This window comes from Staurois parvus, unplaced genomic scaffold (assembly GCF_062004578.1).
Source record: "Staurois parvus isolate SC_StPar_1 unplaced genomic scaffold, SC_StPar_1.0 ptg000592l, whole genome shotgun sequence".
NCBI lineage: Eukaryota > Metazoa > Chordata > Amphibia > Anura > Ranidae > Staurois > Staurois parvus.
This window is the reverse complement of record NW_028318388.1, coordinates 218,153-243,217: the sequence shown is the minus strand read 5'-3', so window position 1 is coordinate 243,217 and position 25,065 is coordinate 218,153. Positions and strand designations below refer to the sequence as shown.

The following is a 25,065-nucleotide window of genomic DNA, read 5'->3' as shown; positions in this document are numbered from 1 at the left end:
GGGCTGGAGTCAACTTCCAGAGTCTGCTGAATGCTGAGACCAGGGGAGGTGGAGATGAGGGGATGCTGCAGCTGCACAGAGAGGTGCAGAATCTGTAGGAGGACTTCTGTCCTCCTCTCTGCTGCCGACTGGTGAGATGAGGGGGCACAGATGAGCCTCTCTGTGACTGCATGGAGAAGCGCAAGAAGTGGTTTAAGAGTTCTGTCCTCTCTGCTGCTGACTTCTGAGACAAGGTGGAGGTGGGCACAAGGGTGGTGCCACAGCTGCAGAAGAGGTGCAAGGGCCTCATGAAATGACCCAGCGGGCGTTAGAACCTTTGTAGGCTAAAGAATGACTTTTACTGCTGTTCGGTTTTCCTTTAAAGAGTTTTCCCACCGTTACTTGTCTTGATGACCCCATAGCAAGTTCAGGGAAATCAACCCAGAGGGGACACAGGCAGAAAACGTGACTGCAGTTCTAACCCTTTCCATGCTGTCCAACTCTAAATAGTTCACTATATGTAGAATAAGATACCCTTCAGTGGTTGGTGGTTTTGTCCTGCTGAGTTCAGCATTAAATCACTGGATGTTACTAAATGCAACAATGTTATATGCAATTGACCACAATTTTTTTTTTTACTACAGCTGGTTAACAATCATTAATTTGATGAGAATTATCAGAAACTGTTGCTGCAAGGGGAAAATGTCTCAGAAGGTTAAAGAAAACAAGAGGACCAATATCAATCTGTTTTGGTCTAACAAATCATTTTTGTTCCTTGCGCAGGGTGGCTCACTTACTCACAGTAGGTGTGGGCCAGGGGTAAAAATCCTAGGAAGCTCTTATGATGCATCAGAAAGGTAATTCTGTTAATACTCAGCAATTAAAACAGAATATGATGAAAGCATAATCAGAGGTTACCTTCTTTGAAAATCTCACATCAATATCAATAGATCTAAAGATGAAGGCAGCTGCAGTTATATTCAAACCTTGGCTTTTCCAGCAGAAGAATAGCTTAGCTCTGACTCATTTTACTTCTTGAGCCTCCTATTAGTCCTTTTGATGAGCAGCCTTATTGGCCAATAGGAAGGCTTGGTAGACAAGACAATATAAAGTCAACTTTGACTTTACAGGAAGAGTCAAGACCGGCAAATAATGTTAGCTGCCTACACTTCTGAATTCACTCACTTGCAGTTTTCAGTGTAGTTTCACCTAACAGTGACATTGTCATCTTCTCATTTAGGACAAAGTGACAGTGTCAGGTTCCCCCTCCCGGACCCTCTGATGCTCAGCTTGCCAGAGGTTGATCACTGGCAGGATGACTAAAAGTGGAAAATCATCCTGCGCTCCACAGACACAAATAATATCTAATATTGGTGCTAGCTGCCAGGGGCAGACTGACAACTCATGGGGCCCCCGGGCAATAGGGGATCATGGGGCCCCTGTGTCCTTGCCCAAACTCAAAAAAGCCTATGAAAAAGGTACCAGGGGCATCTCATGGGGCCCCCTACTTACCCAAGGCCCTCGGGCAGTGCCCTTGTTTCCAAATGGTCAGTCCGCCCCTGCCAGTTGCTATCACCTCTTCCCTATACCATGGAAACACGCCAAATACAATAAAAAAAAATGGTGAAGCGCTATGCTTAGAATTATGATTAATATGAATATAAGGTGCTATACATAGATAAATAAATATAAACACACTGTAATAATCAATACGCAATGTGCAATAAATAAATGCGCCAAAAGACTGAGTCCCCAATATGATGAATCAAAAATATAAAATAAACATAATACAAACAAGTGCAATAAAAAATCAGATAAATAATGTAGATGATGAATAAATAGAATAAATATCACAGTGATACAGTGTTATTAAAACACACTTGTGATACTGTGCAAAACACTTATTGATATAATCTGATATGCCAAACAGACCAGCTAACCAAACCAATCTAGTGACATAAATGGTGATGTGCCACTCAATTGATCAAACAAAATGACAATTGCTCAAATTGTCAGGATGAGTGTCAGTGAGTCTTTGGCGTGCCTTTAACAGACATTGCCACTTCCCCCTGAATGAGCAAGGTTGACAATACCTCTCTAGCAACTCTACTTTTAAAGTTTACATTATTTTTTTTTATTAAAAAATCAGTACAAATGGCAGTATTTATGTAGCAGGCTCCTTGTACAAGAGGATTTATCACACGTTCAGCAGTCGGTCCTTCCTCTCTCTCTCCTGTTTGTAAAACCTGGGCATTCTGCCAAGTTCATGACTCATCCACTACACAGCAAAGAACGCTGGGAGGGGGAGGAAGCAGGAAGTGAAGGGGAGAACGGAGAGACACGAGGCTGGAGAAAAGACAGGGACACAGCAGGGTCCCTCTATCCGCGCTGAGTGCTGTAGTGCCTCCTCCTCTGCTTGGACGGGCTCCACGTGTCCCTGTCTTTTCTCCAGCCTCGTGTCTCTCTGTTCTCCCCTTCACTTCCTGCTTCCTCCCCCTCCCAGCGTTCTTTGCTGTGTAGTGGATGAGTCATGAACTTGGCAGAATGCCCAGGTTTTACAAACAGGAGAGAGAGAGGAAGGACCGACTGCTGAATGTGTGATAAATCCTCTTGTACAAGGAGCCTGCTACATTTACATTGAATGAGCAATGTCCCTTGTGCTGGTGGCTGCTGCCTTAGATTAAGTCGTTCGTTCGCAGAAGTAGTCTTCTTGATCTTCGGGAGTTAATATGAGCCACCGGACCTATCAGAGACACTCATCAAGAGTACTGACTATGCCCAACCTTTCTGCCCCCCCCTTCTCCAATCATTGAAGCTGTACTATAGATTCCATCAATGAATGGAGGAAATGGTCCTTTCTTTCATATGCCCATCCTTTAGTCATGGAGTGCTTTTCATTGCTGGAAGCTATAGAGCAGAGTGTATGAATGGAGGAAGGGAGACAGAAAGGACAAGCATAGCTGGCACTCTTGATGAGTGTTTATGACAGGTCTAGCGGCTTATATTATTCTCCGCAGCAGGGGTATGGGGGAAGAGGTCTGAAGATTTCAACTAAGAGAGCAGTCAGCAGCACCAGGGGTGGACTGACAACTCATGGGGCCCCCGGGCAATAGAGGATCATGGGGCCCCTGTGTCCTTGCCCAAACTCAAAAAAAAGCCTTCTGTACAACCAGTCTGTCAGTTTTTCCCAAATGATCAGTGTTGCTGGTTATAGCCATCAACACTGATCAGTGTGTTTTGACAGTGGGGAAGGCTCCCTGATGTCAAAACACAATAGTACAGTGCAGGGGCGGACTGACAACTCATGGGGCCCTTGGGCAATAGGGGATCATGGGGCCCCTGTGTCCTTGCCCAAACTCAAAAAAGACTATGAAAAAGGTACCAGGGGCATCTCATGGGGCCCCCTACTGACCCCGGGCCCTTGGGCAGTGCCGAGTTTCTAAATGGTCAGTCCGCCCCTGCAAGGGTATACTTCTCATTCAATGTCAGTACCGCCCCTTGTGCTGATTTTTTTCAAAATTTTAACTAAACTTAGACTAAACGAAGAGCATTTATTACACTATAAATTGCATATCAGATGATTAAACAGCCCACCAAACAGTCAGGTCAGTGGGGTTTGAACTTCAAGTATACATTCTCTCTGGTAGAGTCCCATAAAGATATTACGCTCCTTTTGGAAATTCAACCGACTAACATCAACCAAAATGTAATTTCTTCAAAGTGTATATGATTTTCAAACTGATCTAAATATCTAACTCTCTTACCTTGCAGAATCCATTGGAAAGTTTGACCCCACAGTAAAATTAGTGCCTGGCTGTGAGAGTGGCGGAGACTGTAGAGTCGAAGCCCAACCTGAAAGGTCCAGTAAAAGTATTGAGATAACTAATAATAGACCGCAAATGAGATATGAAAGAACATAGAAAAGGTATAGGGCTCACCTAACATGTTAGAAGGTAGACTATGAAGCCGGCACAAACGAGGTGACCTCATGAGTTTCAGTCGATGATCCTGGTACAGGTGAGCTGGTAGTGTGATGTGTAGCCAGTGCCATGCGTTAGAAGCACTAAAAGCAGAGTGGATGTGTACACATTAGAATCTGAACCTTCATTTTCTTTGCTCCAGTCTTCATAAACCAGCTTACATCTCACCTTCGTATTGTATTATTTTCAAAGGTGGAGTCAGTAATAGAGTGCTTTATAGTCGAGTGAAGGAGTCGGATGTTGTTGTCATGAAAACTGACGTGGAAATACATCAGCAGCACCAGAAAAAGGAAAGCCATGTAACCCGTACAATTCTGCATAACAACAAAAAATGAGCCAATCATTAAAATATGTGCAATTTAAAGTAGAAATGAAAGACAAAACATTTGTGTATGAATATTAAAAACATTATAAATACCCTTTTTTCCCCCTTTTTTATAAGTGATCTCATTCCCTCTGTTCTCAGCTGCATAAGGTGCTCAGAGAGCTGGGGAAGGAGAAACAACAGTCCACTGGTCTTCCCGGTGAATGTCTATCTGGGGGAAGGGGCGTGTCAGCACAAATTTAATCATTGGAGGAGAGCAGGCTGAGTATCCAGCACAGTTAGAGAACTGAACACGCTGTGCCCTCATGCCCTGGGGCGGACTGACCATTTGGAAACTCGGGCACTGCCCGAGGATCCGGGGTCAGTAGGGGGCCCCATGAGATGCCCCTGGTACCTTTTTCATAGGCTTTTTTGAGTTTGGGCAAGGACACAGGGGCCCCATGATCCCCTATTGCCCGGGGGCCCCATGAGTTGTCAGTCCGCCCCTGACTTGCCAATAACAGTAGTAAATTGAAATGAGGGTCTGTCACCTGAATCATGGACCTCAGTGCACGCACTCTCCTTGCTTCCTCTTTTGCCTGCTGTAGGCCAAATCCCCCTGGTGCTCGGACTTTCTCGGGGTGATCCATTATCTTCCTAATAAGGGGCTCCTCCACCAAACCCATACCTTCACTAAGCACTGGGGGGCAGTATAGAGCATAGTACAGTGAAAGCAGCACCACCTTCAAGAGCCAAAAAAATATAATTGTTAATGAGAATTGTTTGGGAAATAATTCCAGATGTAAAAAAATGAAAAGTAAAAAAAACCTAAAGTATAACTATGAGCAAAATGAAAAAGACACACATGATACAACATGTCAGTGACATTAGCACATCAGGATTTTTTTTTAAGTCTGTAATATACCTTAGTTTATTATCTTTTGATTCCGCCCCCAAATCCATTATATTTCCACTTCCTAGTTGGAGCAAATCATATTACACTGGTGGTGCTTACAACGGTCAGCTTTTATTTATATGGCCTAAAACTTTTTTCCAAATGTTTTAGCAGCTGCTTAAAAAGTGTTAGCTGGAGTTAGAAGTTACTTTGTTTCTTACTTATATTCCATTTAAAACTGCATGTCCATTTAAGACGACCCTGTTCACAGGGGGACACCGCTGCTGTAAAAATGGTGAACATTGTTGTCACCCTAAGACAGGAAGTGAACAAATAACAAATCAACTGACAACTTGGATCAACAGGTAATAAAACGATAATACAGGGAGGATTCAGAAAAAAAAACAAAAATGGTGGGAAAAAAGCTGCATCATATATGTCAGGTGTATTGAATTATAATTCCTATCAGTACATTTTTTTTTGCAGCAGAAGTCCAAATTTCATATTTGTACTAGGACTCAGATCCTAGTATATATATTCATTTTATGTAAAACAAAATGAGGCAATGTACAATTTCTATAGCATATCAATATTTATTCAATTTTCTGTGTGCCACCTTACATCAGGGGTCCCTAACAGAGCACCCCTTTACATTGTGTGTCCTATCAGAGTGCCCCCTGTAGGTGTGCTATTAGAATGTCTCCTTACATCTGGTATCCTATTAGAGTGCACCCTTATATCACGTGTCCTATCAAAGTGCACCTTTATACCAGGTGTCTCCATCACAGTGCCCCCTTGCATCAGGTGTCCCCGTCACAGTGCCTCCTTATACCAGGTGTCTGCATCACAGTGCCCCCTTGCAACAGGTGTCCCCGTCACAGTGCCCCCTTGCATCAGGTGTCCCTGTCACAGTGCCCCCTTGCATCAGGTGTCCCCGTCACAGTGCCCCCTTGCATCAGGTGTCCCCGTCACAGTGCCTCCTTATACCAGGAGTCTCCATCACAGTGCCCCTTGCATCAGGTGTCCCCATCACAGTGCCTCTTTATACCAGGTGTCTCCATCACAGTGCCCCTTTACCTCAGGTGTCCCCATTACAGTGCAGGATGACAATTTTGGCAGCTACCAGGAGGACTGGTGTGTCTACATTGTAAGATTTAGACACCCCAGTCCTTCAGGTAGCTTCCATAATTGCCATCCTGCCACACCAGGCTTGCTGTCATCCCTTTACAATACAAGAGGAGCTTTATAACCTGTGATCTCATGTTTTGTGTCTGTGACAGCAAATGCTAGGGCAGAAAGAAGGAAGAGCCCAGCCCTGGTCACATAATTGCCCACCTACCTTGAGTGGCTCCAGCAGCACAGCAGATGACAGCAGTGCACAGGTACATGATATGAGCCATAGGAAGAAACCATGTTCAGAAAGCGATGAGGTATAGAGGACGGTGACGGCAACACAACCAGCTAACAGCATGAATGACATTATATAAACTACCAACAGCATCCAGGGAGGGAATAGCCATCCAGGAGGCTTCCATCGAACTCCTGTGGGTACATCAGAACATAAATATTGGATGCACCAAAGAGAATAGTTGGGTTTTTAGTAATGTATATATTTTCACCAAAGTGTTTAGGGCTAGAAACAAATGTTCAAAATATGTTTTCCTGTTTTTGCTGGCTAAATAAGAAATACTGTATTAGGATATTCCTTTAACAATTAAAGTGTATTTAAATCCTAAGGGCCCATTTACATCTGTGCCTTGCATTAATTAAGTATGTTAACAAGTGCTGCATTAATAAAATAACGGTCAGCCAACTCAACAAACATTCCCAAGAAGGGACATGCCACAGATATCTGACGTAACATGCATTGCATTGAGCTGAAGTAATGCGCTCATTCCCATCACACGTAGATGTAAATGGGTCCTGTAACTTCTATTACTGTATATATATATGCTGCATTTTGGTCTGTTAACTAAACCATTGACAGTGATTTGTAATATTTGCTCTATAAACACGAAAAAAAACAGTTGATCCTGCCAGAAACCCGCTACTGTCCTGTGCACCCTTTAGTGTTACCAGCCACTCCAAGTTTGGTTCTATGGACTACAGAATACTTTCCCTTTGTGTTATGGAAATGAGAGGTGGAAAAGTTCTATAGTCTTAATGCTATATCATAAGGTGATTATACTGGTTCTCTGTAAATACTGTAGCGTCACCCTAGAACAGGAATTGTGTTACTGGAAGAATCACCAGTGAGAAGTTTGTCCTCCCATTATTGCTATTGATCATTTTGGAGTATGCTGTGACACTAAACTACTCTACTGTTAAATACTAAAAAGACATCCCCTAGACTAAGCCTGAGTTGTCAGTGTGTGTGGGACTGTGTTTGTGTGACTCATAGCATCTGTACCATACTGGGAGACCTGGGCACATTCTCAGCAGCTCCTATGGGGGGTAAACGCTACACAGAAAAACACAGTGCCTGTGTTATAATATTTGAAGATTAATTTCTCCACAATGCTTACAGATACAGAGATCATTGAGTGTGCATGGTCTAAGCACAGGTTCACTATAAGGCCTAAGCTGCACTATATTACATTTTTGTACATACGTAGGCTTATATAGACTTTGGCTGAACTTTTTAATTCTTACCAATGCGAGTTGTAAAAGGGGAAAGATTAATTTCTCCACAATGCTGATAGATACAGAGATCATTGAGTGTGCATGGTCTAAGCACAGGTTCACTATAAGGCCTAAGCTGCACTATATTACATTTTTGTACATACGTAGGCTTATATAGACTTTGGCTGAACTTTTTAATTCTTATCAATGCGAGTTGTGAAAGGGGAAAGACTAATTTCTCCACAATGCTTATAGATACAGAGATCATTGAGTGTGCATGGTCTAAGCACAGGTTCACTATAAAGCCTGGTTAGCTGCACTATATTACATTTTTTGTACATACGTAGGCTTATATAGAAGTTGGCTGAACTTTTTAATTCTTACCAATGCGAGTTGTAAAAGGGGAAGGAGAGGCTGATGGGATATCCCAGCATTCCTGAAGCTCAGAATCATTACTGGTCCCCTCGGAGACACAAGAAGAAGAAGAGAATGATTTTCTTTTAGTATCACTCCACTGGTGGCTCTCACTCCAACATTGAGTCATAAAGCAGTCTTCATTCTCTGTCATGAGGCTGTACCCACTTTCAGTGCTGGAAATAGAACTAACATAATCAGTCATGATGTTTGATATAATGGTTCTGTTTTATCTACGTAGGACTAAGTGCTCAAAATGAGGAGCTTTAGCTGTGTTACCTGGGTGAGCCAAGATCTGGTCGGGGTGAAAACCTGCCACTGTCTGATTCTTCACTGCACTTCCACACTTGAGTGTCTGCAGCAATGGACTGAAGTAAATTTTCCTCTGTCACAAAATACAGTTGGACGGTAAGAAAACATTTTAATTAATTCACATTACATGTCTGAAAGTTAAGCATCCCCATAGGAACAAGGAAGTGGCTGGATTACCTGACCTCCAGACAGTCGTATCAGTTGAGTTAGGTTTTATATTTACTGTATATCTTATCATATCTCTTGAGCAACCTTTCTTAACCTTTTAACCCTAGAGGAACCTTTAAAACAATTTTCAGATCTCAGAGAACCCATGCTGATATTAAGTTATTGGGGGTCAGTGGGAAAATGCCTTGACCCTAGTGGTTAGGGAAGAATACCCCCTTTATAATGGAGGTCAGAATGCCACTCTTCCAGACAGCTAAAAAGATGATTGATGTTATACTGCTGACTCTGCCAAATGGCCTTGGACTGAAAACTATCAAGGCACCATTAAATGGGATGTCAATCAGCAACTCAGGGAACCCCTAGCAAACTCTTGAGGAACTCTGGTTGAGAATGGCTGCTCTAGAGACTGTAACAGGTCACCAGCATAGTCTCACATAGCCAGTCTATTCTTCCACATTATTGGTTGGTTTTGTGGAGATTGCATCATGCCCACAGGCATCAGGGACAATTGATTATCATCTTTAATCTGGGAAAAATCTAGAGCAGCCATTCTCAACCAGGCTTCTGTAGAGCCCTAGGGTTCCACCAGAGGTTTCTAGGGATTCCTTGAGCTGTGGCTGACTGGCCTCCCGTCTGATAGTGCCTACATTTTTTCGGGTCCAGCACCATTCTGACCACCACTATAAAGGGGGCATTCCTTCCACTGACCACCAGTGAATTCATTTTACAGGGATACCGATACTTGAAAATTATGTCAAGGTTTTCCCTGGGGTAAAACGGCTGATTTAAAGGGAGTGTCTAGTGCTTACTCTCTTACATTGATGGTTGTTTTACTGCCCCCATAGATTTCTTTCACACAGGAAGGGGGGAAGATTGTACTGCCCTTTGAAAAGCAATCAATGGTAGATCACTTTTCAAACCACGGCAGCCTGTTTCCAGGCGCTCAGGTGGTGATACTATCTCTTTCTGCATACCTGTTTTTCAATACCTAAGGTGATTTTTTTTTACCAATACTAATTTTAAATTAAACCATGGCGTCCATCTGGTGCAGTCCCCCAACTTCACTGAGTAGGTTTGATAGGCAGTGCCTCCCGTCAAACCAAGGAGTTAAAATCACCACACCACAAAGCAATGTGAAGTCATCCCCACAACCCCCTTGTAAATTTGGAGGGGGGCGATCAGTGAGTGGTAAAAACCACAAATCATCCACCTGTTTTTAGCACCTCTCCTCCACCTGTATGAATTAAGCTTTACATTGGTGGTCTGAGGAAAGGTGCAGCGTGTTGCAGCAGCAGTAAACTCATAGAATCCAGTTGCAGGAAATGGAACTTGTATTAAAATCAAAGTTCAAATGGTCTGGCGGGAAGACACTCAACCGGGAACACTTACAGGTGAAACAGTGATGTATAATGGAATGGGTCTCAGACATGCCGACAGCACCTGTCTTGAGGGGCAAAACGTGGCCTGGCTGGTCTGTACCTACATGGGAGGATTCCAGGAAGGATTGGCACGTCCCAATCCTTTCCCTACCTGTCTGGAACCTTTCCCAGCTGATATTCACTGTCCCTGACAGACGGGTGACCTGTCCCTATTCTGCCCATTCACAAAATGCATGCCAAGCCTGGAAGCCAGGGTTAAATAGAGTCTGCCTGACCCAAGATGTCCACCAGAGTCACATGGAATGGCTGTATCCAAATGGATAGTTTCCCCAGGAAACCATAGAGGAGCCATATTCCTCCTGACTTCCTCTCCCTATGTAGTGCCGCTACAGTTGAGTGCCACCTGCAGTGGAGAAAGTAGACTGCACCTGCCTGCAGGTCACTTTAGAGGGAATGCAATGTTCTGTTACTCTGATGTTAGTGGGAGAATGCTCCCCTGTAGGAATGGGCCCCATTACATTGGTGGTGAGTAGGAAGAACTGTCTAGAATGCTCTTTACATTAATGGTCTATGGAAAGAATGCCCCTCTTGCTGATGGCTTAAAAGTGGTAGATTACGTAGAAGGTACAATATGCCTCTAGCAACCTCTGAAGGAACCCTAGAATTCCATGGAACGTAGGTTAAGAAATGCTGCTCTAGTAGATTCTTGATATCAAAGACTTTACTTTATAGTCATTACACTGACAGCTTAGCTGAAAAGCAGAGCCAGGCTTGGCTTGTTACAAGAATGCAGCAGCAGTGGTAGATCTCAAGAGTCCCATATACTGTAGTCTCCATCTGGAATTTGACAGGTGGACAGACAACGGGAACTCAAACACAACCCCAAGAGAAATAAAGAAACCATCAAATTTAATTAGTTCCATGATCAGTCCTAGTGTTGTCATAGGATAAACCGCATCCCTGTAATTGTAGTTCCAGCACATAGTTCACAGAATGCTTCATTGAGTAGTTAACATGCAGTTGTAGAAGTACAGTGACCACATTTATTATAATATCTCATAAATGAAAAGAGTTCTCCTTTCTCAAGAACATACAACCTATTACTGTGTAAGGTGATATAGAAGGGCCGACTGGTTGGTGTCGCTCTGAGGGAGCTATGTGTTCAGGTGTGGTTTTCTATTCAGGAGATATTTGTTGCAAGTCACATGCAGAGAAGGTCTTTAGAGGAGAGGTAATAGTAAAGAATTTTAGAGACTACTTTTCTAGGAGTGTATGGGGTTCAGGAAGCACTCATATGTTGATGGACTTTAGCTATTTAGCATTCCGGACCTTAGTAGAGCACAACAATACCTGAAAGAGTAAAATGTGGACTGCTGCTGGACCCCTCCGATAATGACAGAGGGTCATCTCCTGAGCTGCAGGATGACAGGAACCCCTTCTGGTCCTTCTTTTGCTCCTTGCACAGAGGTTGCATGAAACCAAGTCCTGACTCAGTAAGGATATCACCACGGGCATCATATAAACTCTCACAGGAGGACATCCAGACAGGTCCAGACCTGATGGAAGATCCAAATTTAGACAGGTGACCCAAGGCACTTAGCTGAAAATACAAACTTGCCCTCTCACACCGCTAAGGCGGTGGAAAAAGATCTTTCTAATGAGTCCTTGATAGAGGTAGAGACCTGCACTGAACCACCCACTCAATCTAAAATAGGAGTGTCGCCCACCAAAAAACAAAATTAGAGTTTGTTTACACTTATGATGCATTGGATTGCTCTTCAGTGGTTGTTTGAAAGGGAGTGAGGATACACTATGTCACCTAAATCCCTAACCCATAAAATCCCACACCAGCATCCTGCGACGGTATGCAATGCATGCGATTTCACTGTGGCAGTGGGTGGCCTCATTTAGTTTAATGTTCTGCCATTATTGCCTGCCAAACGTGACCCATTAAACTAAATGGGGCTGTGCTGCTACTTCAGAACAGCCTCCTGCAGTGGTGTTGTGTGGGATTTTAGGGGTTAAAAAACTGGATGAGGAGGTGACAACAGAGGGGATACCCTCTACTATTACATCACACCTCACGTGATTACTATTATATCACGCCTCGACTACTGTAACTCCCTCCTCATTGGCCTACCTAACCACAGGCTATCCCTCCTCCAGTCTATCATGAATGCCGCTGCCAGACTCATCCACCTCACTAACCGTTCTGTATCCGCCACCCCTCTCTGCCAATCCCTCCACTGGCTCCCAGTTGCCCAACGGATAAAATTCAAAACACTAACAATGACATATAAAGCCGTCCACAACACTGCCCCAATTTACATAACCGATCTTATCTCGAAATATCACCCAAACTGTACACTCCGCTCCTCACAAGACCTCCTACTCTCTAGCTCCCTTATCTCCACCCATGCTCGTCTCCAAGACTTCTCCAGGGCATCACCCATCCTCTGGAACTCCCTACCCCAATCTATCAGACTATCACCCACTCTACTTACCTTTAGGCGATCATTGAAAGCCTTTCTCTTCAGGGAAGCCTATCCCGCCCTCTGCTGATACTGGTATCCTCTACACTTCCAACCACTTCATCCCTCACAGTTTTACCTATTGTACCATTCACCCCTCCCTCCTAGATTGTAAGCTCCAAGGATCAGGGCCCTCAACTCCCTCTTGTATTGAACTGTATTGTTACTGTATTGTCTCCCACTACAATGTAAAGCGCTGAGCAAACCGTTGGCGCTATATAAATTCTGTATAATAATAATGATACACCCCTGTCCTCCTCTGCAGCTTAAGGGGGAGCAGGTGGGGGCAGTATATACAGGGCTCAGCCACATGTTTTTATTGCATCCCAACTGCAAGTATAAACAAGGCCTTAAAGTAAACTGTCACTTTTTAAAACAACCCATTCAGTTTAAAATAGAAATGAAAGGCAAAACATTTATGTATAGATATAAAATAAAAATACAAACACCTTTTTTTCCCTTTTCTATAAGTGATCACATTCCCTCTGTTCTCAGCTACATATGGCGCTCAGAGAGCTGGAAAGGAGAAAGAGCAGACTGTGGTCTTGCCGGTAAAGGCCGTGCGTGAGGAGGGGGGGGGGGGTGTCAGGACAAGTTTTATCATTGGAGGTCAATATTTAATAGGAAAGCAGAGGGACTGTCAAGAACACCAGGGATTTCACAAAAAGGAAGCAATACAAAGAGAACAGGATACTTTTACATACAAGTACATGGTACAGCAGGCACATATCAGGAATATGAAATGTTAGGTTTACATATTCTTTAATCCCGTGGCACTGAACACAAGCAAATATGCGGCCCCACTGGACTGGGCTTTTTTCCGTGAGGCTGCATATTTGCGTATCTGTCTTTGTGCTGGGAGCATGCCATGTGTGCCTCACTGAGATCCCCGGGTCCTGTACTAACGATCGGGACCCGGAACTCCCAATTCAGGGTCACCTGATCGCTGTGATAGCCTGTGATTGGCTATCACGATGAAGCCCACCCCCGTGATTTCACTCTCTGAATGGAGGAGAGAGACACTTTGTATCTCTCTCTCTTCTTGCAGAGAGAAAAAAAAACAACAGTGTGTAAAAAAAAAAAATAATAATAATAATAGATTAAAAAAAAATAGACCTAGATCAAGGTTTAATCTAGGTCAGTGCCAGGGTTTGTGTTTGAGTCAAGGTCAGGGTCAAAAGTCAGCTTCAATTTTTTTTGAAAAGAAAAATGCACACTATTGTTTCTGGGCTATACTACGGGTACAAACAACAACTAACATACACACATGTGGTATCGCTGCGACAATCAGGAGCAGGAGAATTTTGGGGTGGTTGTTTTTTGGTGGTAGGTTTTAGTAGTAACAAGAAATATGCAGCTAAACTTAAAAAAAAAATTATATTTTTACTATTTTGGGCCAATTTTCATTTGACAATAAAAAGAAAAAATCAGGAGATATCCATTACTATTTACCACCAAATGAAAGCCCAATTTGTCCTGAAAAAACAAGGCATATTCCCCCTGGATGTACAAAGTACTTGTGATGATATGTATGGTTTTACGAACACATGTCAAAGTTGTAAAATTGTGCTTAGGCATTAACATTTGTTTTACCCTTAGGGTTAATATAAAATATACGAATGATTACACTGAAAAAAATGCCCAAACATTTAAACATTTTAAACAAACATTTAGATCTTTCTTCCTACAGCCACCCTCCAGCCAAACCTTTTTGTCACTTTTTTTGCAGTGAGGAAGAGTAAAAGCTGAACTAAAAGCAGATAATAAAAAGACACAATTTAATTAATTTATAAACTTATTTTTAATTGGAAACAGTGTAAGTATCTGAATTTGACTTGGTATTAGCTTCTTGCAGTCTCTGCACAGCAGGGCTGGAGTATGGCAGAAAGAAGCAGCACAATGAGTCAATCAGTTCTAGCACTGAGAAGAAGCATGTTGATAGATTGACAAAGTCATGAGCTTATCACTGGACTGCTTCTCTTTTCATTGTTTGTTCATGGGGTGGATGACCTGGGCTCAGAGGAAGTGGGTTGAGTGATGCTGGACATCCAGTGGCAGAAAAAAGTACTGGTGGGGGGATGTGAAGTTACTGGCCATTGATACAAATAGGGATTGATTTAGTAAAACTGAGTGCAAAATCTGGTGCAGCTGTGCAGGGAGGTCTTCAGCTTGTTCAACTAAGCTTTGAGAATAAAACCTGGAAGCTGATTGGTTTCTATGCAGAGCTGTACCAGATTTTGCACTCTCCAGTTTTAGTAAGTCAATCCCATAGTTCAGGGGTGGGCAACTGCAGCCCTCCTGCTGTTGCAAAACTACAAGTCCCATCATGCCTCTGCCTCTTGGAGTAACTGTCAGTCTTCCCATCAGCCTTTGCCTCTGGGAGTCATGCTGGTAACTGTCATCTTGCAATGCTTTGTGGGACATGTAGTTCCACAACAGCTGGTGGGCCACAGTTGCCCACCCCTGCCATAGTTTTTACATCACATTTGGGGAATTTATACAATTCGGCCCTTTGAAAAGGCCCACTTTAAATTTAAAGGACACAGATGAGCTCAATATCCAAAGTGCAAAACAGATCGTTAAAAGAATAATTTACTTCTTGGAAACTGTCACAGAAAGCAGATCATCACATATTCTAGCTCACCTTTCTGCAAACCAGCTGCCATCTTTTTCAAGGTCAAATGTAAATTTGCTGCTGCTTATGGAAGCCTAAAAAAAGAAGGACCATCAAGTGATATATGACATTTCTTTGTGCATTTAGTTTCTGTTATGTTGCCCTGTATGCTTTTGTGTGAGTGTGCAGTGAGGAGCACCTTAATCGTACCTTAGTCATACACATGAAATGTTTGGTTCCAGACTTTATTGGTGATTAGTATACGGCCATCCAGGGGCGGACTGACAACTCATGGGGCCCCCAGGCAATAGGAGATCATGGGGCCCCTGTGTCCTCGCCCACACTCAAATCACACCCAAAAAAGCCTATGAAACTATGAAAGGTACCAGGGACATCTCATGGGGCCCCTACTGTCCCCGGGCCCTTGGGCAGTGCCCGAGTTCCCCAATGGTCAGTCCGCCCCTGCGGCCATCATGTTTTGGAAGATTATGGATCCTCTTTCTTTGAGGGTATAATACCAGGCTTTGCTGTGGAACCTATTGCAGGACTGTTTCAGAAGCTTTGGGTTTGATTTACTAAAAGAAAATAGGCTGTTCACTTTGCAGTGGAAGTTGCACTTTGCCAGTGAATTTGTCCAAGAGCTTATTGAATGTGGTGCTGTTTCACGGTGCATGTGCATGAAAAAAAGGATTGAGGTATGCACATGCAGCGCCGTCCTAGTTAGGCTGCTAGGTATATTTAGTTTCTGGCTTCTGCTGCAATTACAGGAGCAGCAATAGTTTGATTACTTACTGCTGACTTCTGGAAGAAGTTTCAAGAACTGCAGGAGGGAAGATTCAAATCTCCAGCCTGAATGTTGAACAGGACTTAGCCAATCCCTGGAAAAATATACCCAGATGGTGGCTGAGTTGCTGCTAAATAGTCTGGAGCCCTGAGCAGATTGTCTTTTTCCCCCTCTGGGGATGGACCTAAGCTGGAACCCTTTGGATTGAATATTGTACCACTTTGCGAGAGGTTGTACTTATGGACTGTCTGTGTACCAGGAACCATCTTATAATATTAAAATCTTATAATATAGAATAAAAAATGTTTTATATAGAGAGAATCCATAGAATAAACATATTGTGGCAGTGCGGTGTCCTGCCACGGTCAAAATAAAGCTGAAAACCCTGGATTCTCAACCAGGCAGGTTGAGGGGCTCCAGAGAGTTGACGTATTGCAGAGGAAACTGGCTTTTCAGTTTCCTCATTTATTCATTAAGTTTGTTTTGGGATCTGGAGCCTGGAGATTTCAAAGAGATCTGGGAGGGATGAAATCTCCAATCCGGGGTCCGTGTTTTGAGAACCCCCAGCACACTGATTGCACAGGTGTGTGCAGGCCTTTTTATAGAGTCCTAACCATGGTTCTGGGCTCCACCCCGGCAGAAAGGAGTCAGGAGGGCTCCAACCCGGCAGACAGGAGTCAGGAGGGCTCCAACCCGGCAGACAGGAGTCAGGAGGGCTCCAACCCGGCAGACAGGAGTCAGGAGGGCTCCAACCCGGCAGACAGGAGTCAGGAGGGCTCCAACCCGGCAGACAGGAGTCAGGAGGGCTCCACTCTGTCAGACGGGAGGTCTCTGCCTTGGAGTCAGGTGGAAGCCAGACTAGCTGTGTGCTAGTGGCTATAATTTGGGAAGAGTCTGCAGGAGACAGATATTGAACTGTGTACAAGCCAGGAGGCTGAATCTTTGTTGGTATTGCTTGATGGTGGATACCCCCTGCGTGGGAAGCATTTTTGTTGAACTTTTTCTTTTAAATAAAATTGGGCCAAAAGGCCCTTAAAGAAGCAAGTTGCTGTGTGCTTTAACAAGAAGAGCTCTACCATTTGAAGCGAGTTCCCACAATATATATGTAAATGCAAAAGCACAATTGCTATTTAAAAACAGGACGCGTTCATTTTACTATGTGTAGTATAGAATTGTGTGTGATATTATAAAAGATACCTGGGTTAAGCAGATAGGGACTTCAGTATGGCAGAGTTCCCATGGCAAGGAGACATTCAGCTACTGAGTGTCAGTATTACAGCAGTTCAGCCTGTTTACTGTGGCTAGCGATTAAAGCAATGGATTAAATACTGTAGGCCGCCTGCAGGTTGCAGTGGAACGCACGCCGGCTAATATGCACTACTGCGCATGTGCTGTGCGTTCCAGCGGCCATATTAAAGAGGATCATGAAGCAGGAAGTCGCTGACACAACAGCCCGTACAGCAAAAAGAGATCAAAGGGCTGAAAATGACCAAGAACCCACTAGACCTTAGGAGATTTATATTTAGTTAATAAAGGACCATAAACAGTACATAAATAAATACTTGAAAGGAGGAAGGTGCCCACAGTTCACAAATGCGCCCTACGTATAGGAACAGCGCCAACTAGTGACAGCTGTATCAATTGCAGACTAAATTATTAAAAGGCATAGTGAGTTGCTACCTTCTGCTTAGTATCAATTGATAATAAGGAATAAATTCAAATCAGTGAAGATTAGGGAATCATTTCTAATTACTGTGTAGATAAATACTTTTTGAATAGTTTTTAGGGAATTACTACATTCCTAACGATCGGCATATTCTCAAGAGCATTAGTAGGATAATTTATAATAAAAACTATATATACTAAACACTAAACGGATATTACCTATATCTTTAATATGATTTTTTTTTTTTTTACTATTAGGTATATATATATATATATATATATATATATATATTTACAATTAATTATTTAATTTTGTATACCATAGATACATTTTATGGTTCACAGTTTATATGACTTTTTATTGCTAGTCGATCTTTAACCAGCGATTCTTATGCCAGTTTTACAATTAAGCTCTCAATTTTTTCCATCATTTCCATCCATTTTTTCCATGTGTATGTATGTATATATGTGTATGTGTATATATATATATGTATATTTTTTTTTGTGTACATGTTTTCTATATATACCTTTTTTGTATGTGATTTTTGACATTAATATTATTACTATATGTATTGCCATTTTTATGAGTATTTTCATGTGTATTGCTATGCTCATCTACAGTATCACCACCTGTTATACCATCATGATTCATGTAAATATTTTGAGGGGAATTTGTATATGTATTTGTTTGTTTTCTTGATCAGCTCTGATGAAGAAGGGAGCACCCTTCGAAATGAGTTAGCCTTCATACCCCCCCTTTGGATTTACCTGTAACCCTGTGTGGATTATGGTTACTTATGCCTGTTATACCATCACTTTGTGAGTATATTTCCTTAATAATAAAATTAGTCACTATTTATTGAGGTAATGCGCAAGGTTTGTGCGCTCTCTTTCATCTTCTTCTACAGTGGACTGTTCCAGCCTGCCTTTACTTTTGCTCATACTACTTCATGGTCCCCAGCCATAAACTATGGACTGTTCCAGTCTGTCTTTACCTATGCTCATACTATCTAATGGTCCTCACCCGTGACCCGTTGACTGTTCCAATATGCCTTTATCTGTGCTCATACCACTTCATGATCCACATCCGTGAACTGTGGATAATTTCAGTCTGCCTTTACCTGTGCTCATACTACTTCATGGTCCCCAGCCAATAATTGTAGACTCTTCCAGTCTGCCTTTACCTGTGCTCATACTACTTCATGGTCCCCAGCCAAGAATCGTAGACTCTTCCAGTCTGCCTTTACCTGTGCTCATACTACTTCCTGGTCCCCAGCCAAGGATCGTAGACTCTTCCAGTCTGCCTTTACCTGTGCTCATACTACTTCCTGGTCCCCAGCCAAGGATCGTAGACTCTTCCAGTCTGCCTTTACCTGTGCTCATACTACTTCCTGGTCCCCAGCCAAGAATCGTAGACTCTTCCAGTCTGCCTTTACCTGTGCTCATACTACTTCCTGGTCCCCAGCCAAGGATCGTAGACTCTTCCAGTCTGCCTTTACCTGTGCTCATACTACTTCCTGGTCCCCAGCCAAGAATCATAGACTCTTCCAGTCTGCCTTTACCTGTGCTCATACTACTTCCTGGTCCCCAGCCAAGGATTGTAGACTCTTCCAGTCTGCCTTTACCTGTGCTAATACTACTTCCTGGTCCCCAGCCAAGAATCGTAGACTCTTCCAGTCTGCCTTTACCTGTGCTCATACTTTTTCATGGTCCCCAGCAGTGAACTGTAGACTCTTCCAGTCTGCTTTTGCCTGTGCTCATACTACTTCATGGTCCCCAGCTGTGAACCATTGACTGTTCTAGTCTGCCTTTACCTGTGCTCATACTACCTAATGATCCTCACCTGTATACTGTGGACTGTTCCAGTATGCTATTAACTGTGCTTATACTACTTCATGGTCTCCAGCTGTGAACTGTGGACTGTTCCAATCTGCCTTTACCTGTGCTCATACTACTTCATGGTATCCAGCCATGAATCATGCACTATTCCAATCCACTTATACTATTACTACTGCTAGCAGGGGCGGACTGACCATTTGGAAACTCGGGGCGCTGCCCAAGGGCCCGGGGTCAGTAGGGGGCCCCATGAGATACCCCTGGTACCTTTTTTCATAGATTTTTTGAGTTTGGGCAAGGACACAGGGGCTTCATGATCCCCTATGGCCCGGGGGCCCCATGAGTTGTCAGTCCGCCCCTGACTGCTAGCAATACTTTTCATTTTGGAGTACCCATATCATCCCAAATCCCAATTCCAAGTTTCTATCAGCAAACAAATTCCAAAAAGACAGCCCCTATACAGGTCAATTAGCCAGAGTGAATGGACTGTTGTTGCTGTGTGCCTGGCTGTCTTTGCACTGTGCAACTTCCCTTGCAAAGTGAACAGCCTTTGCCTTTGGTAAATCAACTCTTTTGAGTTGAGACACAGAGGTGACTAGAAGCAAATAGCCTGTAAAGGATTTTGCCCCTTACAAGGGAATTTTTGTCTAGAGCTTTGTGAATGAGCTCTGCTGATTTTCATAATCCATTCATGTACAAGTTAAAATGCATTTTTTTTTATTTTCTTCGGATGTGATTGGCTATTATTTGCAAAGTGACACTTCCCTACATTCACTAAGCCCTGGGGCAAATGCCCTTGCAAACCACAACTACTTTTTATTTCCTTTAGTAAATCAACACTTTTTCGCAACTCAAGGACTCTGTTTGGTATTATTACTAGGAGCCCTGATCCCCCAAAATATGTTGTCTATATCTATCACCAGTAGTCTGAAACTGAACCTTTCCTAAGTACGCTTCACTCAGGGTTCTCCTCTCGCACACACACAAGCTTCAAGCCTGAGGGACCAGCATTCAGCTTGGCATATTTGCACTGGCTTGTATGTATGTATATTAACCACCTCCAGCTTAAGGTACACATATATGCGGCCCTATGTAAACACTTTTCTGTGCTGAGAGCGTGCACCCTGCATGCTCCCAGCACACTTACTGTCGGGGACTGTAAAGCTCCTGATACATCAAGAGCTTTCCAATCATGTGACCACTGCAACTGCCAATGATTAGCATGCCCGCCTCTGCCTACACCTCACCTAAAACCTCTTAAAGGGTCAAGATGCAGCGGTGGGAAGGAGGTTAAGACAACAGGATATTTGTCCAAAATAAGGGACCATCTCCTCTTAGCCTGTCCCCAGAACACATGTTCCCATAGCCCATTGGAACATTTTCCCCTTCTTTGCTTCATTGATAGCCGTTAAATTTGATATTTGCTATAACTTCCTTTTTTGATGACAATACCCACCAGAAATATAAAGAAAGTGAATCTCAGTGGGGACACAGACAGTAATAAAACCATGGCAGATGTTCTAATCACTTTCAACTCTATCCAAAAGTAAAAAAGGTTTTAGTTATGAACATACTTTAAAAGTGTTACTAAATTTCCCCCTGCTCTAGGGCTTTGGAGGAAGGCATTAGTGGTGGGTGGCTGCACTCTTGAGGGACCCTAGCTAATCCCCAACAGAAGGCTTGGCAATGGGCAGGGATACCCTTAAAAGTGTTAGCACCTGCTCAGTAGCAGAAGTGTGGGAGGGGAGTTGGAGGAGAAGAGAGGCTGTGATGCAGGAGCATGGGTGGGAGCCCAGACTGGAAGGGGCTCACCTCCAGGCAGAGGGACCTTGAAAGGAAGAAAGCTGTGGACTTTACTTGCCACCTGAGAAAAGACCACCTGGTGGCAAAGAAGGAGTGGCTCAACTGATAGGTCTGGTAGCAGCCACCTACCCAAAAGCAGCACAGGAGAATAACTCAGTGAATACTCCTACACCCCTTGGGCCAGAAAGCGGAGAGAGCATTTGGGTGGGGAACCTGACTAACTCTACATCAGGGACTGTTACAGCTCAAGTGACAGTTTTGGACTCCCTTGCCCCAGGATTCCTCCAGACAAGCTGGATAAGGAAGAGGATTTATCTGGGGTCTGGGGTGGTACACCAGGAGAGCCTGGAAAGCTCTCCTAGAAGAGAAGTTCTGACTATAAGGCTTGTAAATAGTTCAGGAAGTTTGTCCTTAGTTACCATTGTGTTATGCCTGGCTGTGCAGGAGTATAGGGGAACCCAAATCTTCTAGTGACTCCTAAGGGGATAGTGCTACACCCCTTTTTAACCCCTACACATATATCCCACTGGTGTCTTTGAGGCAATGAGGAGGCATAGAGCTGGAACAGCAGCCGGTCTCGTACACATTGCTAGATAGGGATCAAGCTCGGGTACGTATTAGGGGGGGCTGCATACTGAAGAATTTTTACCTTCATGCATAGGGTGCATGAAGATGAAAAACCTTCAGGCTTTCCAACCTCTTTAAAATCTGTTTCATCACATGTAGCTATTGGGCAATGTCGTCACCTACACAGCTGAGCGAACTGATGTCCAGTAGAGAGTCGGCTTTTCCAGGTAAGGATAAAAGGGATGCTGTATCCATATGAACATCCTGTTCTGTAGATTGGGTGGAGGTAGCACAATCCTCTACAAATACCTGACAATGACAGGTGATGACACTTTCTTAGGGAAGGATATTAAAGAAAACATCAATTCATAAAAATACACTTTGCAAAAACAATCTATAAAGTATGCTTGGTCAAGAGTTTCAGCTGTTCAGCCAACCATTCAATGGGGAAGATGAAGGATCTCAGTGGCTCTGACCATGGAATGATTGTTGGTGGCAGACATCATGTATTACATTTGCACAGCAATTTTTTTTATAAATAGATCCCAATGAGTGTGTGTGTGCATCTCGTGAGGGATTTAGCGTAATATTGCAGTTTTCTCGATGGAAAAATACAGTGAGATTTAGGGGCAAAGAGAAGAAGCAAGGTTTAAGATCTAATGTATGTATAGGGAGCAATATAAAATAGGATGGACAAAGTAAGGGTATGAGCAGACACTGGAACCGTAATATGCAAAAATATAAAAGGAAGGACTAAGTAATAAATGGTGGGAGTGCTATCAGTATTTATATCACCAGCATTTTACTTACCAAGCTACGGGTCTCCCTAAAAAGAAATGAGAAAAAAAGTTGTACAGGCACAACCATCACAGATGCAAGTATCCCGATAAAGATACTTTCCCATGTAACCAGAGACTGTAGTCCTATAACAGAGCTGAAACATAAAAAGAACAATTCCAACTTATTGATCAGTTACTGGACAACCCAAATATTTATAGAAATATTTTTTTTACCTGAACCCCAGAACCTGAACAAACATAATAGGAAGGATATATTTATAAAAAAGAAAATCAGAAACATATTAAGACAAGAATAATTATAATGATGAGCATAATAAACAAGAAGGATATTTTTATAGCAAGTTCTTAGGGCAACCACAGGCAGACCACTGTCTGGCACTGATTCCCACACAGGATGGCACAGTACTTTCAGCAAGGACAAGGTATGTGTGGATTAGTCAGGACTGAGTTTGGGAGCTACAGATTATGGGTAGGATTTAGGGTTTAACTATTGCATTAAGTTTTAGGAAGAAGCAGAATCCGGGGGTGCCATTAAGCTGCAACACCTTTTCAAAATGAATTATGTGCCCCTTTATATATCTTTCACATAGAATTTCCAATGATTTCCCCCTATGGGTTGGGTATCTACCCAAAAAAGGTTAGCAGTTGGCACTAACCTTCCCTCTTGAATTCCAATGGCCCCATACCACAATGAACAGATTGTCATGTAGAGATGAAGTGCCAATGCACAACAGGTGACTCTCTGAACACGTGTAAACCGGCTTTGTGCGGGACGCCACCACACAGACATCCAGAGGTGCCAGTCTGTAAAACCGAGGAAGATCTGCTGGGGGAATACCTGGGAGAAGCTGCTGAACTCTTGAGGACCTGAAAAATACAGAACATGGGATTAGACCAGCGTTTGCTTGAATACACATTATGAGTTTGTAGACAGGTGCCGTCTGTGTTCTCTACTATAGGTGGTGCTCAACCTGAGTGATACCACAAGTGGACAGGAAGTCAGGGGAAACAGAGTTTCTCTATGGTTTCCTGGGTTTTGAAAGCAGGGTTTTAGTTGGCTAAGCTGCATCCAGGTGACCCCTGTTGGCCATCTTGGGTCAGTAGAACCTCTATAGGTCCCTACCTTCAGGTTTTGGCACGCTTATGTGAAGTGGTTAGAGTAGGGAGAGAGACCAAGTCTGTGAGGGAAACTGATTAGCAGTACGGAAAGGTTCCAGATGAGAAGGGACAGGATAGGGCTCTCCCATCCTTCAAGGAAGCCTCCCTGTTGGGACTGTCTAAGCCGTACTCAGCCCTCTGAAACAAATGCTGTTGGCATACCGCCTCTCTCTGCTGTGAGTGTTTGTATCAGGAATGGACTTGCCAGTGGTGGTGGGACTCACCTGCCTTGTGGGCTGCAGTACCAGGGCTGGCCAGCGGGAGCTCTCAGCAACCAGAGGCTCACTCCTGCAATGAGCCATCACCTGAAGCTGATTACAACAGGTGTATTTAAGGAATGGCCAGGCCTGTGATCAGGGCCTTGGTGTATCTTTCCCACGGGCCCCTGTACCTGCATCCTGTCTGCTTTCTGCCTGATCCAGATTCTGCTTCGATCCCTGACTCTGCATGAACTCCGCCTGTCCTGACCTTGGCTATTCCTGACTACTCTTCCACCTGCTCCTTGTGCCCTGCCTGCCCGTTTGCTACCGACCCGGCCTGCCCGACTACGCTTAGTATTGTTTCTATTGTTATCTGTTGGAGGTTTGGGTTGGTTTGTTTGCACTGTGTTGTTGTTTAGTCTTGCACTGCGTCTATGTTTTGTTTAGTCTTAATAAATTGTCTTATTCACACTATACCTGAAGTCTGCGTTTCCCTGTGTCAGTCCACGCATTTCTGGTCATACCCAGATCCCTAACAGTTTGCCTAGCAGTCCTCTCCCACCTGGGGTATTTGTAATTTGGCAGTTTCTTCAATACAATTTATGCAATTGTTTCAACTGGATTATATGTCTTTACTGCCACCACACCTTGCTGCACCTTCCCACTAGTTGACATAGTGTGGGTGAGCCAGTCACGCGCCTAATAATAACAAGTGGAGCTCTAGGGCCAGGTCACATGCTTGCTATCATTGTTATGGTGATGGCGACCACCTCACCCCCACTATGGAAACGCATGACTCTGATCCAGGAAAGGAGGCATGCGGGATCCCACATTTTAGGAGAAGATGGAAGTTTGTTTTCTTCAGATCTTGTCCACCTCCCACTTTCTGGCATATTGCTGAAATTGCTGAAAACAGGGCTCTGATGTGAAGAGGAGACTGTGTGATTGGTGGGACCCTGTTGTGAGGGGGGGAATATAGTATAATGTGCTGGGGAAATGCTTATAGGAGGCCTCTGACATATGGAGGCAACTCCAATGTGATAGGGGCCTCTGA

General features: G+C 43.5%; 1 protein-coding gene across 5 annotated transcripts in view; it reads right to left on the bottom strand.

Annotated features, from left to right (window-relative positions):
* LOC149449951 (polycystin-1-like) overlaps positions 1-25,065 on the bottom strand; it is a 123,105-nt gene that overhangs the window by 19,052 nt on the left and 78,988 nt on the right. For 2 of the 5 annotated variants that reach the window (XM_089692532.1, XM_089692533.1), the window contains 12 exons: positions 23,310-23,520; positions 22,664-22,787; positions 22,037-22,162; positions 15,229-15,293; positions 11,404-11,609; positions 8,474-8,579; positions 8,165-8,370; positions 6,498-6,700; positions 4,815-5,006; positions 4,128-4,273; positions 3,918-4,042; positions 3,744-3,831 (listed from right to left, as the gene is read on the bottom strand). In XM_089692532.1, coding sequence (XP_089548658.1) covers positions 3,744-3,831; positions 3,918-4,042; positions 4,128-4,273; positions 4,815-5,006; positions 6,498-6,700; positions 8,165-8,370; positions 8,474-8,579; positions 11,404-11,609; positions 15,229-15,293; positions 22,037-22,162; positions 22,664-22,787; positions 23,310-23,520 — 1,798 coding nt within the window. Of the gene's footprint in view, positions 1-1,491; positions 1,563-3,743; positions 3,832-3,917; positions 4,043-4,127; positions 4,274-4,814; positions 5,007-5,379; positions 5,472-6,497; positions 6,701-8,164; positions 8,371-8,473; positions 8,580-11,403; positions 11,610-15,228; positions 15,294-22,036; positions 22,163-22,663; positions 22,788-23,309; positions 23,521-25,065 lie in introns of those variants that run through there. The other 3 variants (XM_089692535.1, XM_089692534.1, XM_089692536.1) reach the window with 3 other exon arrangements.